This window comes from Carettochelys insculpta, chromosome 20, assembly GCF_033958435.1.
Source record: "Carettochelys insculpta isolate YL-2023 chromosome 20, ASM3395843v1, whole genome shotgun sequence".
NCBI lineage: Eukaryota > Metazoa > Chordata > Testudines > Carettochelyidae > Carettochelys > Carettochelys insculpta.
The window spans coordinates 6,747,959-6,762,742 of NC_134156.1; the positions used below are offsets into that span (position 1 = coordinate 6,747,959).

Genomic DNA, 14,784 nt, shown 5'->3' on the forward strand with positions numbered 1-14,784 from the left:
CAGTTGCTTTGCTAGAAACACAAACCAGGCCGAGTGCTGTTGTGAGGGTCAGAGGAGACAGGTGAACTCCACAGAGAAGCCCCTGCTTCTTTTCTCCATTTTCTCCTGGCTCATTTTTTCCTTTTCTTCTCCGTCTGCCCCTTTCTTCTCTCTCTTGCAAGGTCTTGCATCAGGCTTGGATCAGAAAGTGCAGCCATAAATGGCAATGTGTTACTCACATCTGCGCTGGGCCTGGGAGGTTATTCCAAGGCGTTCATTTCCTCTCCTCCCCAGCCGGCTGGCGACTGGCCTCTCCCTCCTTGCCCAGGGTAACAGAAGCACTGTTCTGTCCCAGCCACTCCGGGGCAAATGGAGCTTCATCTTCCATCAAGGAAGGGTGGCTAGACACACAAGCCCACTTGGCCTGGTTTCTCTTGCCCCCTTGGTGGAAGGCAGGGAGACGTGAGCGTGTGAGAGCTCTTAGCAGAGGGGGTTTGGGTTGCCCCGAGGAAATGAGAGGCAGTGAGGTCATGGCTCACGTTGTCCAGCCGCCAGTAATCGATTATGATCCAACTTTGCCAATGTGGGGGAGAGAACTATAAGTGAGCTAATCATTAATGGTTGTGTGGGATCAAAGCACTGTCCAGATATTAAGTCAGCCTCACCACAAGCGGGTGACTGTTGCTACCCTGATTTTGCAGGTGGGGAAACCGAGGCAGAAGGTGATGGGATTGATCTGTCTTAAGATTTTACATTGCCACCTGTCCTGTATACCCCGCGCCTTCCCCATAAGATCAATCGCAAAGTTGCTAGCAGAGATCAAGACCCCAGAGCAGCAGAGCCAAGACGAGAATGCAGGGCATGCTGGCTACCCACTCTGTGTTCCTCTGGAGCCCCTGCCTCTGTTGACGTCAGTTAAAGGCCACGTTTTGCTCATAACTTTTTTCAGCATTGCAGCATTCTTGGAAGCTGATTGCAGATCTCATGATAATTGGTGTTTTTTTCTTAAAGTCCCAGCTGCCAGAATCATGTGAGTGAGAAGCTCAGCTGTTACTTAAAGCACTCCAAAAAAGGCAGTTTACTAGCTAGGGCAGGGGTGGGCATCTGGCCCGCACCATCCTGCTGCTCAGTGGGAGCCTCAGGTAGGTTCTGTGCCTGCCACCCCGCCGCCCCCACATGTCTCTCCCCACTTCATGCTGGGGAGAGAGGCTTCGTGTGCTGCCCTGCCCCCTTGCACAATCTCGCAGCTGCCATTGGCTAGAAACCAGCCAATGGGAGCTGCTTTGCCTGTGCTTGTGGTGCAGGCAGTATGCAGAGGGTCCCCCTCCCTCAAGGGCTTGCACCTAGTAACCACCCCCTCACATCCCAACTCCCTGTCCCAGGTGACAGCCCCTTCCCAGCCCCAGCACCTCCTCCTACACCCCTCCTCCAGCTCAGATCCTCTCCTGCACCCATACCTGCTCCTGGACCCTGCACTTCCCCTGTCTGGAGCTCCCTTCTGCTCTGTCTCAACCCCAGACCCCACAGTTCCTCCATTAGCATCATGGAAAAACATGGCTCTTGACCACTTTCCAGATTGTGAGAGTGGCTCCCATCCAAAACTGTTGTTACGCCGTGAGCTAGGGTGACCAAAGTTCACACGGGAGGGTCAAACAGCAGAAGGCAAATAATTATTTTTTTATTAAAACAAAAAGCAGTCAAGTAGCACTTTAAAGACTAGCAAAATGGTTTATTAGGTGAGCTTTCGTGGGACAGGCCCACTTCTTCAGACCATAGCCAGACCAGAACAGACTCAATATTTAAGGCACAGAGAACCAAAAACAGTAAGCAAGGAGGACAAATCAGAAAAAGATAATCACGGTGAGCAAATCAGAGAGTGGAGGGGTGGGGGGGAAGGTCAAGAATTAGATTGAGCCAAGTTTGCTTACTGGTTTTTGGTTCTCTGTGCCTTAAATATTGAGTCTGTTCTGGTCTGGCTATGGTCTGAAGAAGTGGGCCTGTCCCACGAAAGCTCACCTAATAAACTATTTTGCTAGTCTTTAAAGTGCTGCTTGACTGCTTTTTGTTTTGATAGTGTATAGACTAGCACAGCTTCCTCTCTGTTACTATTTTTTTATTATTCTTATTAAATCCTGCTTTTTTCTAAAGCCAAACTTGGGGTTTTGGAGGCACCTGATCCATGGTTTCAGTCATAGTTAGTGGTTGGGGGAGTGCCTGTAAGAACATGCTGTCTTTTTCTTTTTTTTAATGGAGGGGCATCTTCAAAAGTGATCCCACTGGGAGTCAGGAAGCTGGGAGCTGGTCCCTGGCATGCTGACTCTCTCCGACCACAGGTAAGTGACTGAGAGAGAAGTGCCGTGTGGAAGCACCAGCAGGACAGGTGCGGAAGGATGGGCCAGGTTTGGCGGGGGGAAGCAGGAGCAAGCAGGGTTGATGGAGGGCCGTGCTGGGTAACGAGGTCTGTTGATTAAGTTTGCAGTAATGGGATTTTTGTCTGTTGCAGCAGCTGGCCCAAACTGCCTTTGTAACTCTTCCCCCAGATGCTCCCGGATAACTGCCTTTGTGTCCTGGCTGCGGGTGGCAAGCAGAGCTTTGCCCGGCCCCCTTTCCTGCGGAGAGGAGAGGCCAGGGATGCAGCCAGTGAATTGCAGAGAGGAGAGGCCAGGGTACCAGAGGGTTTATGGGCTCACTTACCCAGGGTGTTTGGGGTTCTGCTGCCAGCTGGGCTCAGTCCCGGCTGCTCATAGGTCCCCTTCTCTGCTGGAGGAGAGACTTGCCCTGATGGCTCTGACATCTCCCCGCGCCTCACGCTGGCTGCTTTTCGACTGGGCAGAGCTCCGGGCCCAGCTCCATGCAGAGCCTGGGCTGGCTGCCCACCGGACTTGCTGCGGCTGGCTCAGCTTCAGCAGCTCCTGGAGCCTCAGTCACACGCAGGGGTGGGCTGGAGTTAAAAACCGAACCCGACCTCCCGGCTGTGCTGCTGCCCATGCTGAAGGCAGGGTGAAGCCCCACCTCTCTCTCTCTCCAGAGTTCTGTGTCAGGAGCGGCACGAAGGAAGTCGAAGCTGCTGTTGGGGTGGTACAACCCAGTGTCAGCCCTCGTGCAAACCCCCCCCGGAGCTGTGCCCTGCGTTCTAGTGCATCGCCTGCTGCCCCCTTCTCTGTTAGCTAACTCCCCGCCGTACCCATAGGGATGTGAAGCCCTGTAATGCCACTGACTCACTGTGTGACCTTGGGCAAGTTGCTTAGCCCCGTGCCTCAGTTCACCCCGTATCAGGCGGCCGTGCCCCTCCCTTTCTCCCACCCTGTGGTCTTCTCCATTTAGACTGTTAGCGCTTTGGAGCACCAAGGAAGGGCATCCAGCCTGCCGGATACTCACCTTTCCCACTGTTGCCTCACCAACCACCTGCCCTACCTATTTCCCCAGCCGTCAAGGCTTCTGTGTGCTCCCCCTAGGACAGCAGGGATATCCTCCAGCCCCTGCCACTGAGTCCCGTCCATCAGGGCTCGCCCTCGGCTGTGGAGCTGCACGGGCTTGCCAGGTGTCCGGTTTTGGAATGGAACACCCAGTTGAAAAGGGACCCAGGCAAGCTGCCAGCTGGATTGTTAGAAGCGCTGTTGGCAGCGGAGCTGGGGCCCCAGGGCCCTGGCTCTGCGTGCCTCCCAGAAGTCTGGATTGCCCTCTGGCACCCAGGCTCCCTCTTGGAGCCAGCACCCAATCCTGCACCCCAAACTCTTCATCCCTAACCCCACCCCAGAATCCACCATACCCCTGGCTGGAGCCCTCTCCTGCATGCAGAGCCCACAAACACTCCTCTCCCACCCCCCAGCCCCCTTATCACCAGACCCGCACTCCTAATCAAGCCCTCACCCCTGTCCCACACCCCATCCCAGCCTGGTGAAAGTGAGTGAGGGTGGGGAGAATAAGGGGCGGAGCCTCAGAAAAGGGGCGGGGTTGGTGTTCCCTTTCATGGGATTGGAAAGTAAGCAACCTTAGAGCTACAAATTGCACTTCCAGAGCCACTTCAGCTGCTAGCATCCCCCTCTCTCCGCCTCCTGTCTTGTCACCTGCCTAGGACCGGGTGTGAGGGGGAGCTGTCACTCAGGTGGCTTGAGATGCTTTGCCCCTGCTAGCCCCACCTCTGCGGGCAGCAGGGGTTGTAAGCAGGAGAACGCAATAGCTGGTGTCACTGTATGGACCTCCAGGGCTGCAGTAACCTGGGCTGGGGCATGGTGGTGTGGGGGCCGGGGGGGGCAGAGAGGACTGGGCAGAGGCCAGTGGCCACAATGGGGAGCGGGGCCTCAGATGGCTGGCGGGGGCTGGGAGTGCTTGCCTGCCCAGGCGCTGGGGTCACCAACCGCCCATGCCTACCCCCACCCCCCGCTGACTGGGGACTTCGGCTGTCCTCCATCTTCTTGGTACGTTTCTTCAGAGAGGTGGGGAGTGCTCAGACCAAGCTCCCTCAGAGGGAGATGGGGACACATCCCCTTTATTCCCATCCCTGCCCAGCGTGGATGCCTTAGATGAGAGTCTCTTCTAGCCGGCAGCTGGGAGGGTGCTGCAGGTCTGGGCCTGCCTGTTCTAAAGCAAAGTATCAGAGAGGCAACTGTGTTAGTCTGTATCTGCAAAAACAACAAGACCACCTGTGGCACCTTATGGGCTAACAGATATTTGGGAGCATCAGCTCTCGTGGGCAAAGACCTGCTTCGTCCAATGCATCGTGGGCTTTGCTCACGAAAGCTGATGCTCAAAAATATCTGTTAGTTTATAAGGTGCCACAGGACTTCTTGTTGTTTTCGAGAAGCAAAGTGGACACTGTGGCCTGGTAGCCCAGGTTAGCATCTGCTTTCAGCTACTTGCAGTATTCTCAAAGCCAGGGACAAGTCTGCTGTGTGACATGTTGGCGGGTTGTGTAGGAAACAGGGCAGAAACAAATGCCTGTGCAGCTCCACTTCCACAGCTGGCAGGGCAGTCCCAAGTGCTGGGCACGTTGTCAGGTGGCTGAAGGGCTGGGAAGACCCTATGGAATGAGCAGCTGTCCAGGGAGGACACGTCTGCTACACACCCTGTAAGTGCTAAAGGAGTAAGAGGCTGCATGCGTCTCCTCTTCTGGCCTGGACTCAGCGCACTGGCATTTAGGGGAGCGGTTCTGATCACCCTGCCAGGAAATCCGGACGGACCAAGTCTCACAACAGCTGTGATGCATTTGCCTTCGTTATGCTGCCAGCTGCTTTCGTGGGCCCTTAGGAGTCAGACCTTCAGCCTTGTACGTGCTGTTGAACAACTCAAGCGGCTTAACAGACTCACGACAAACTAGTTCGGTGCCTTGCGTTACCTGAATCCAAATCCTGGCTTGGGTCACAGGTGTACTGAGCTTTTTAGGTCTCAGCTTGGTATTCACCAATGAAAGGTGGTGCTCTCAGGTTGCCAGGCAGCTCGAACAGAGCTGCCGTGTAACTGTTGATGGAGGAACAGAGGCACGGGGTTTTTTGCAGTGTGCAGCATGATTCAGGGCGGGGTATACAAACTTAGGTGGAAATTGGGGTGTGGAGGGGGAGGGTGCGAATGACCCCACCTGCCTCTTCCCCTGTATGCTGCTTCTGAACCAGCAGGCCAGTCTGTGCTCAGGAGCAGCTCAGTTTTGGAGTAGTGGGGCCAGAGGGACTGTGGGGTTTCCCTTTCTAATACAAAGGGTTGGTTAGTTAGCCATGCCTGCAGAGTCTCCCTGCCATGGGCTTGCTTTACTGGGGATCGTCATGTCAGTCCACATGCATCTTGTGCACTTCTGCGGTCAGGCCAGCGTTTATGCAAATCAGTGTCCTCATCATCATGCCGAGAGGTTTCCGATTGGGCAGAGGCATTTCCAAGAGGGGCGGGGCCATGGGATTTCCTGCCATTAAGGCAGTTCTGAAAAGTCCGGCTGAGCCCAAGGAACACAGTCGTGGGTGGGCCTGGGCCTGGCAGCAGGGCTGCTGCTGGGGCTGCCCAGGAACAATGGTAAGAGAGCTGTGCTGCCCAAGTCATGTGTAGTTCCAAGCCAGTATCAGCTGCAGGGGGCAAAGCCTGTGCGGTTGGGTGACTAAAGCTGGTTGATTCTTGGCTGCACAGATGCCAACTACAGTAGGGTCTCGACATCTGTGAACCTAAGGTTTGAGAATTCAATTATTCACAAGCGGCCACTTGCCCCGGGGCCCCGGGCAGGGAGCGCCAGCAGCTGGGTGTTGCCATATTCGCAAAATTCAACATTCCCGAGGGTTTTCAACGGAACCCTCGCAAATGTTGAGACCCTACTGTGCTTTATAAAGAGGAGCCAGGCTGGGGAATGAAGTCGCTGCTTCTAGACAGTGTGCAAGACAATGGCTCAGCTCCCTCACTGAGGCCTCTTCCCCAGGTTAATGAGTTTTCAGGAAACGCAAAACATCAAGGCCCTCAAACTGCGTCTCAGATCTGGTTATGGAAGAGGGTTAAGATGTGCAGTGTGTCGATCCCAAGTGCAAGCAGGAGGCTGAAGCTAGCATACAGCATGCGTGGTCAGAGGCACAGAATCATTTCTAAAGCACAGCGGTGGCCTTTAAAGCTGCCAGGCCACCTCATAGGCCATTGCTCTCCTGAGTCCTATGAAGCTGCAGCTGAGGTAATGTTTGCTTCTTGGCTGACTGTTGGCCTTCTGCTTGGGTTAGAAGAGGGTTGCTTACACGGAGAGAGAGCTGGGCGTAACCGCTGCTGTATTCCAAATGGTGGGATGCTGTCTACGCAACATGAGCACTGCGTGCCCATGTAAGCACTGAATACAGTAAACGCTTTCATATCTTGCAGTCCCGGGACTGGAAGGTTGCCAGATATTCAAACATTCTGGATAACAGAGAGAGATACCGAGCAATGCATAGCACTAAAGGAAAACAAGATTGGATATTCAGAGACAAACAAAAAGGCATGCAGAGTGCTTTATTTACCAGCAAGAGTAGTACTGTACACTGAGAACTTGTACTGTTTGCTGTATTTATTTGTATTTACTCTCACCATACTGTATTTATGGAAGGCGTAACTGAAATTTACTTCTGGTTAAAATGCCGGTTATTTGAGAGTCCTGGATAACAGAATACCGGATAGGAAAGAGTTTACGGTACGTCTTCCTGACCAGCTGTGCGTGTGGGACAATTCTGTCTGGCCCCACGACTGTGCACGGAGGGTGTCCTTTTGGTGTCTTCCATGCAGCATGACCTCACAGGCCCCGAATGTGCGAGCTCGCGCCTTGCTTGCAAGTGTAGAATTGTGAGTGCATTGCTAAAAACGCCCAGGCATGCTCCTGAGTCCACAAATAAGTCTCTTTATTCTAACAATCAAAGCGCTTCCCACGGCCTGTGTGTGTTCTGGAGCTGCCTCTGCGCTGGGAAAATGTGGGGTGGGGGAGGAGCTCAGAGTTAGGAAGGGAGGGTCACTCAGCTAAGGTGTGTGGTGAGTGGCAGATAATCAAGAAAGGGGGCATGAGTTGAAATGGACAAAATGAGTAGTCAGATGGGGCTGCTGGGGGTTATACCCCGTCGTCCCTTCTGACCCTAAGGTGCTGTGACCTTCCCCTCTTAGTGCACCAGGTCCTTCATGGTCTGGTGGTCCCTGATGCTGACAGGTGGGAGCTCTCACATCTGGCTCAGCACAGTTCGCACAAGGTAACGTTGCACGCCCTTGTGCAGCGAGGGGGGGATAGTGCCCTCACGATAGCTGGGGCCTGAGCTGGCCTGTTGTCACCTCTAAGGATGCTCGGCTGGATTCAGAAGCCTTCGTTGGTCCCTGCTGCAGCTATTTCTTTCCCTGGTCCAGAGCTGAGAGATTCTGCCACGTGAGGGGTTATGGGGCTTTAGACTCTGGTTGGCCCCAGGGCCTCAGGACATCCCATTTGGCTTGGTGGGACCCACAGCTCCTGCTAGAAGGTTTTTCCCCCACAGTTGGTGCCTTTCTGTGCAACATGGACCTGGGGGCACTCCCAGGGAATGCCAGGTAATCAGGCCACTAGGCCCCCTTCTTTCCGCACCTCCTCTGCCCCTCCCCCCCGCCAAGTATGCCCAGCTCTGCAGGGAGCTGGAGCAATCTTCCCAGGCACCACCACAGCACCACTGCTAATGTGCGCAGGGGAAGGGGAGTGTGACTGTAGAGACCCTGCTCCAAGGAGTCCCAGGCTAGTGCTAGCCTAAGGCACGGCACTGCTTTGGAGGGGATATTTCACGAGGAGGTGGAGAACAGGGAGATTGTCTTCTGGCCCATTGCTGCAAAACTAAGGTGGGGCGGGGAAAAAAAATTAGGCACGTGGTGGGTGGTTGAGAACAAACCTGTAGCCACCTGGAGATGGCCTGGATGGGCCCAGTGGGCTGCCTCCTGTGATTCAGTGTAGACAGAAGCCTCTGGGGTAGCACTGCACCAGCCTCTGTGTGGGAAGCAGCCCCTCTGCAGCCAAGCTCCGAATAGTCCTGGGGCCAGAGCCGACCTGCCCTCCCTGCAGTGCTGCTCACGTTCTTTCTGGCGCTGTTCGTGAGAGGGCTGCGGGCTCCCCACCCCCGCCAGCACGGTCCTGGGAAGAGATGAATGGAGACTGAAAGGGAGCTTCCATTTTTGGAAGTGTGGCCCAAAATAGCGATGATGAGATGTGTGGGAGATGCAGCCCAAGTGCCCTGCCCCCGAACCAGGCACCAGAGGTGCGAGATGAGCCCAAATGGCCATGAATAATGCTCATTCCTGGCTGATGACATAACATGCCCAGTCCTAGGCTCTGGGCTACATCTCAGATTCCTGATGTTCATATAAAACTGGGCCAAGAAACCCCAGTGGCCTGTTCTGCAAGGGGGACGCTCCAGTCCTGCCTCCCATTTCCACCTCCCTGACTGAGCTCACCTGCACAATGCCTGTGGTGCAGGGCCCTCCCGGCCACTGAGATTCTTTGTCTCCTCTCCTGTGGTTTCTCTATCTCCTTCCTCCCTAAGTGAGCTTGACAGCTTCCCCTGGCTTTCTGCTTGCACGCAAACCCAGTCCCTCCCCTTTTGCACTCCCAGCAAGCTGGGGCAGCTGTGACAGAGCTGTCACAGGGAATTAAGTGAGGGAAACCAGGCGAGCCAGGGATGGTGGCAGGAGCCAGGACTGCACACCCTCTGGATTCTGGCAAACTGTGGGCCTCCTTGATTGGGGGGGTGGGGAGAATGCTCTGCCTGCTGCCTTTCTGATGTGCACTGCAGAATTTGAGAGGGAGGGGTGTGTTGGAGACATACTGGAGGCATAGCTGTCTTCTCCTTTTTCCCATCCTACCCTGAGTATTCTGATCCTATCTGAGGCAGCTTTCTTCTCCATGGCCCCCATGTTTGGGGAAATCCCAATAACAGTGGCCACTTGCAGCCCTCTGGGAGGTGCCACTGGGATCTTGGATCCTGCCTCATGGTAAATTTACAAAAATACGGCATTGGGTCCCTCCCGATGCTTTATGAAAATTGGCTTATGAATATGCATAACTCCAATATGGTTTATGCAAAACAGATCACATGACATCTTTTGAAATGTTGTAATCTGCTGAATCTGTCTATCGTATGTGTGTGCATGCATCTATCTGGTATGTGAGGTTCGAAATATTACGTGGAAACCTATTGTATTAGTCCAGGTATTCTAGTAGAAGCCATGAGTGATACTTGAGGAACTTGATGGCTCAGTGATCAAGTTGATGACTTGTAAATGGTTTTGGTTTTCCTGTAAGCCCAAATTGTGGTTGGTCATAAAGACGTGACCAGGCCGCCTGATGCCGGAACCCATTTTGGATGTGGTACTTTTCCACAAAGTGAAAAACATTTGAACTGAGCACAAAGAATTCCCTGTTTGGGCAAAAGTGGTATGGAGGAAGGGGGGAAACAAACAACCAGGGAGTGGCCAGATCCCAGGAGATCCCCAACCTAGCGCCTAAGATGCCTGCTGGGAACATCTAAGAGTGAAAGCTCGGGTTTGGTGTTTAACCCCAGCCCAGCCTTGAGTGTGATGGAAGCTCTAGGAGCTGCTGAAGCTGAGCCAACCGCACATGTCTGGCAGGCAGCCAGCCCAGCGCCTCTCTCTCTCTCCTGGACAAAGAGGACAAGCTTATAAGCTTTCTCAGTCTAAAACTGTATACAGAGTAAGACCAATTTCGGGGGGGGTTTGATCCCTGGTGTAGTGGGGTCCTCAGGTGCTGTCAATGGCCTGAGAGCTGAATTCCCAGAGTTGAGCTGGTTCAGCATCTATGTTGCTCGGCAGCAGGGCGGTAACCCCAACTCTGGGGCTTGGCTGTGGGAGACCAGAGCTTCTGGCCCAGCAGGACAGAGCGGTGGGGCATCCCAAGGGCCAAAAGGCACAGTGCCTTGATCAGCATGCTGGGTGACACCCCCAAGAGGACCCCTGTGATTCAACCCATTGCGACCGGTCGTGCTTGTTCATACTTCCTTTTTACGGTTTAGTTGTTAGCCCTGGGTTGGCCTTTGGCACAGAGCAGATGGGCTCATTTCGTACCATGTGGGACAAAGATGACTTGGGCTGTGCTCCCACCCCTGCAGATTTTTAGAGTTGTCCAACTCTTCCGTTTACAGGACCCTGGATTTTGCTGTTCACACCTTTGTCAAAGTTTAACAGCTTGGGCTGAAGTTTTCCAAGCTGGGTGCCTTAGGCTGAAGTTTCTTGGGAAACTTCAGCCAAAATAGTTCAGTTGCTTTCAAGAGCAAGGCTAGGGAAGAAAGACATTGCTTTGCTGATGGAGGTGAGCTTTGTATCAGGGAGGTGTTTTTCAAGGTACCTGTGAAAATCCGCCCAAATTTGCCCCAATTAAGAAGCCTGTGAAAACTCAGTTTGCTAACGCAGAAGAGGGATTTGCAAGAGCAGAAGTGTCTGATAAGTTCGCCATTCACCACAGGACACTGTGGTTTGGTGAATGCGGCTCTTAGAGCCTTTAAATGCGGCTCCTCCTGAGAGCCGCGTGCAGGGAAGCTCATGGCAGCCCTGGCAGAGGCCCCAGCGGCTCTCGTGAGTCATGGGCATTGAGTGGCTCTCATGAGTCGCCGTCATTGAGTTAGAAGGTGCGGGAGGCTGTGGGTGCCTGGCTCTGGGGGAGGGTGGGGGGAAATGTGGTGGTTGTTTTTTCATATTTGCCACAAGTGTGGTGACCCCTGAATTCCTACTGGACACCACTGTGCTAGAGCTTCACAGCTCAGTCCTCTGAAGAGTCCAGCCCTGCACTGAACAGGACTTTCCCCTGCAGTTGCAGTTCCTGGCTGCTCTGGGCCATGCTGAGTCTGGTCCAGGCACAGGAAATTAGAGGATGCTCTGTATGAGCCCCGCACGCCACTGACACCCAGGCACCGAGGAGATGGAAACTGAGTCAAATGCAGAGCAAATCAGAGCCAGACCTGGGAGACACAGTGGTGCAGAGTGGGGCATGGAGCCTCAGGGGGAGGCTGGGATGGGAAGCTAATGGATGAGAAGGAGAGGGAAGCTGGTCCTGGCAGTTGGGTGGGCAAGGAAACTGGGAGGACCTGGGACTTAGTTCTCCACCTGTACAACAGGGATGAGCCTCATCTCACAGGTGAGCCGTGAAGGTAAATTACTCTTTGCGGAGCACTCGACTACAGGAGTGCCGCAGGAAAGCCCGTGCGGCAATTCACAATTCTCTCTTGGGCGTAGCACGGGAACGGTGTGCTGTGAATAAGAGCTAGGCCCGCGCCTGGAGTCGTGAGGAGAAAACAACATAGAATTAAGTGAGCCTGGTCCATCCTGGGCAGGGGCTGAGGCAGGGGGTCCCATGGACAACGTTACGTGTGACAGAACAATAATGTCTGTGCAGGGGAGGGGACGAATTAAGAATTCACAAGCAAACGTAATGTTCTTTTACTGTCATTTTTATGTGTGGACTATGTCATTTGTTTAAAGCAAGCTGTTTTCATCCATAGCGCTCGAGTATCATTTCCCCCACCCCCCCTTTCAGCTTGGGAAACTGAGTCACGGGAGGGCAGTGCTTGCTCAGCAGCCCCATGGCAGAGCCAGGAATGACACTTGAGTCTGCTAAGTCCCACTCCGTTCCCTTAGCCACCGTGCCAAGCTGCTTCTGGGAGCTCTGCTTGCTCTGTACGTGGTTCTCCCCGTCAAACTGTCCGTCTCTTCGTCCTCTCTAGGAGGAAGATCAGGACTGGAAAAAAGAGAGACTGGTGGTGAAGGAGCCAGATCTGGATGACGGTAAGTGCTGGCACTGTGAGAGCTGGTGGGAGAGCGGGCCTAGAAAGCAGCCATGCTGCCAGCGGCCAGCTTGGGTCCGAGCCCCTGGCTGCTGAGGGTTCAAATTCCCTCTTCTGGAGCCAGAGCACAAAGGGGCGACAAGGCTGAAGTGTCCAGGGGCATCAAACACAAGAAGGAAAACCTGTATAAAACCCCTCAACGCACAGCGAGGACTCCAGCAAGAAGCAATGCGCCTGGCTCCCCTCCGCCAGACACGTCGCCTTCTGGCGGGTGGGGGGTGTGTCCTCCTGCTCGTAGCTGCTGCAACCGGTGGTTCTGGGTGTGCTGCCGCCTCCCTGCCCTTTGGCTTGAAGTGGTTTCCAGGCTCTACAGGGTTTATGGTTTGTCTTAGTTACTCCATTCCGTGCTGCAGAACAGCAGGGGCATCTGGCTTTTAGTGTGTACAGGTCACTCAGAGCATGGGGGCATCTGGGGGTTCATCGAACAGCTGGATCTCTGTTCTTGGGACTTCAGCAAGGATGGTGCGCCAGCGGCTAGCCAGGGGAGGGGGAGGGAAGACGGAAGAGCTAACAGACATCACAGGGCCAGATTCTGGTGAAACCAATTCCAGCCTCGCCCGGTGAAGGGTCCAAAACCGAATTCTGCCACTGAGCCTGGTCAATGCACCCTTTCTCTCTTTAGAAGCTCTGTGGAAGGAGGCTGAGGTCTCTGTCCCTTTAAAATCCCAGCTGTCCCAGCTGGCAGGGAGAGTGGAAAGAAGGGAGGGCGGCAGGAATGCAGTAGCCTAGGCATTCCTCTCCCTGTTCGTTGTGTGCCAGGCACAGAGCCTGGGATGGGCGGGTCTGTTCTAGGACAATGCTGGGCTCCTGGGACCAGGGCAGGGCTGTCACTTGCTATAAATACAGCCCCTGCTCAGCCAGGCCTGGGAGCTGCTCAGCTGCAGCCCTGGTGGGGGGCAGGGAAGCTGGGGATTAGCTCCCCTCTGCAGCCTATGGCTTCCTCTTCCTCCTGATTACTGAGCTGTTAATGCCTTCAGTGGGGCTGGATCAGCGGAGCACAAAGAGGACAGATAGCACTGGCATTTGTCATTGCAGCAGGAGGGATGGGGAGGGGGCCAGGCTAAGCCAGGCTGCAGCTGGGTTTGGCACAGAGGGGAGGAAAAGCTGGGAGCAGGACATCACTGGATGGACATAGTCCTAAGAGCTGTAGGCAGCTTCCTCCCACCCCCACCTTCCCTCTCCTTATCAGGCTACCCCAGCAGGTTGCTTTCACCCCAGCAGCCTCCCCACATCCTGACAGATGTGCCCCTCCTTCTGCCATCAGCCCTCAGCATGATACACCAACAAAGCCTGCCAAAAAACTGCTTGAAGGCACCCGGAGCTCTCCAGGGGGTTTAGCTGGAGCTGTGTTTAACTGATTAGTCCATTACTTGATTAGAAAATGATTAATTGGGACAACGCTGCGGGATCCTCATTCATTACCGCCCCCTCCCTCTGAAAGCAAATGGTGACAGGCAAGTGTGAGGGTCTTGGAGGCGCAGTCCCACAGCAGCACCCCAGTGATGGCTGCCAGGAAAGCCTCCATCCCGGGGGGCGGGGGGACGGCGGCTGGTGGGAATCCCGCCTCCCTGTGCGTGTGTGCAGTCCCCTGCCACAGTCCCCCTGGTGCAGGAGGCTTGCAATGAATGCTAATGGGCAAATGCTCATCCTTGCAGAGCGCCTTCAAGGCAGAGAGCCCCTACGGCATTTTTTAGAGAGGGAAGTACCGGCGACAGAGCCTGGCATTGCGAGCCGATCGGTTTTGTCTGCAGGAATGCAGCTGGAGGGTGGCAGAACAGTGACGAGAACCCGGGTGTCCTGACTCCCACCCTGGGGAGCGCACCATTCAAGTGCGCTGCCTTTTATCCTGACAAATACCCTTTGCCTCCTGCCGACCTCTGTTGCTGCTGAAATGCAGCCACCCCTGTTGGGGGGAAGGGCACGCAGCAGGCTGCACAAGGGAGAGTGGAGCTTGGGCTCAGGATACTGCGGCAAACTGCAGCTGCTCTTTCCACCAGTCTGTTGTTCAGACTGTGCGGGAGCCCTGTCAACCAGAAGCAGAGCTATTGCAAACTCCTGCTCGGAGAGGGGCTGAATTAGGAGTCCCTCTGCTAGCCATCGGCACCCCACTTGAACTGGCTGGTGGGGACAGTGTTAAGTGGCTCAGAGCTCTTCCTTCTCTCCCCTGGGAAGAGCATCTTTTCTCCTACTCTGGGTCAACTGTGCTGCCCCAGTCCCTGCAGCGCAGGAGTCTGGGCCAGGTGTCTCCTGCAGGCCACCAGCCTGGACTGCTATGGAGTGGTGCTGGCGTGTTTTATGAAAAGAAGGCCTTTGCATTGCTCTGCCCCCAGCCAGCATTACAGTAAAGGATCCAGACTCCAACCTTTTCCAAGCTGTACAAATTCTATTTCTGAATTCTCCCCCTTTTCTGCCTTCACGAGCCTTGAGCCAACATTAACAGAGCACTTAGGTCGCGATTTTCCGGGCTACATTCCTCTGGCTCGGTTGCAAATCCCAACCACGGCAACCTCTTGGAAGCTCACTA

At 54.6% G+C, this 14,784-nt stretch overlaps 1 protein-coding gene across 2 annotated transcripts in view; it reads left to right on the forward strand.

The window, feature by feature from the left end:
• MXRA7 (matrix remodeling associated 7) overlaps window positions 1-14,784 on the forward strand; it is a 54,518-nt gene that overhangs the window by 12,987 nt on the left and 26,747 nt on the right. For both annotated transcript variants that reach the window (XM_075014936.1, XM_075014937.1), the window contains exon 2: window positions 12,141-12,201. In XM_075014936.1, the coding sequence (XP_074871037.1) occupies window positions 12,141-12,201 (61 nt within the window). The remainder of the gene's footprint in view (window positions 1-12,140; window positions 12,202-14,784) is intronic.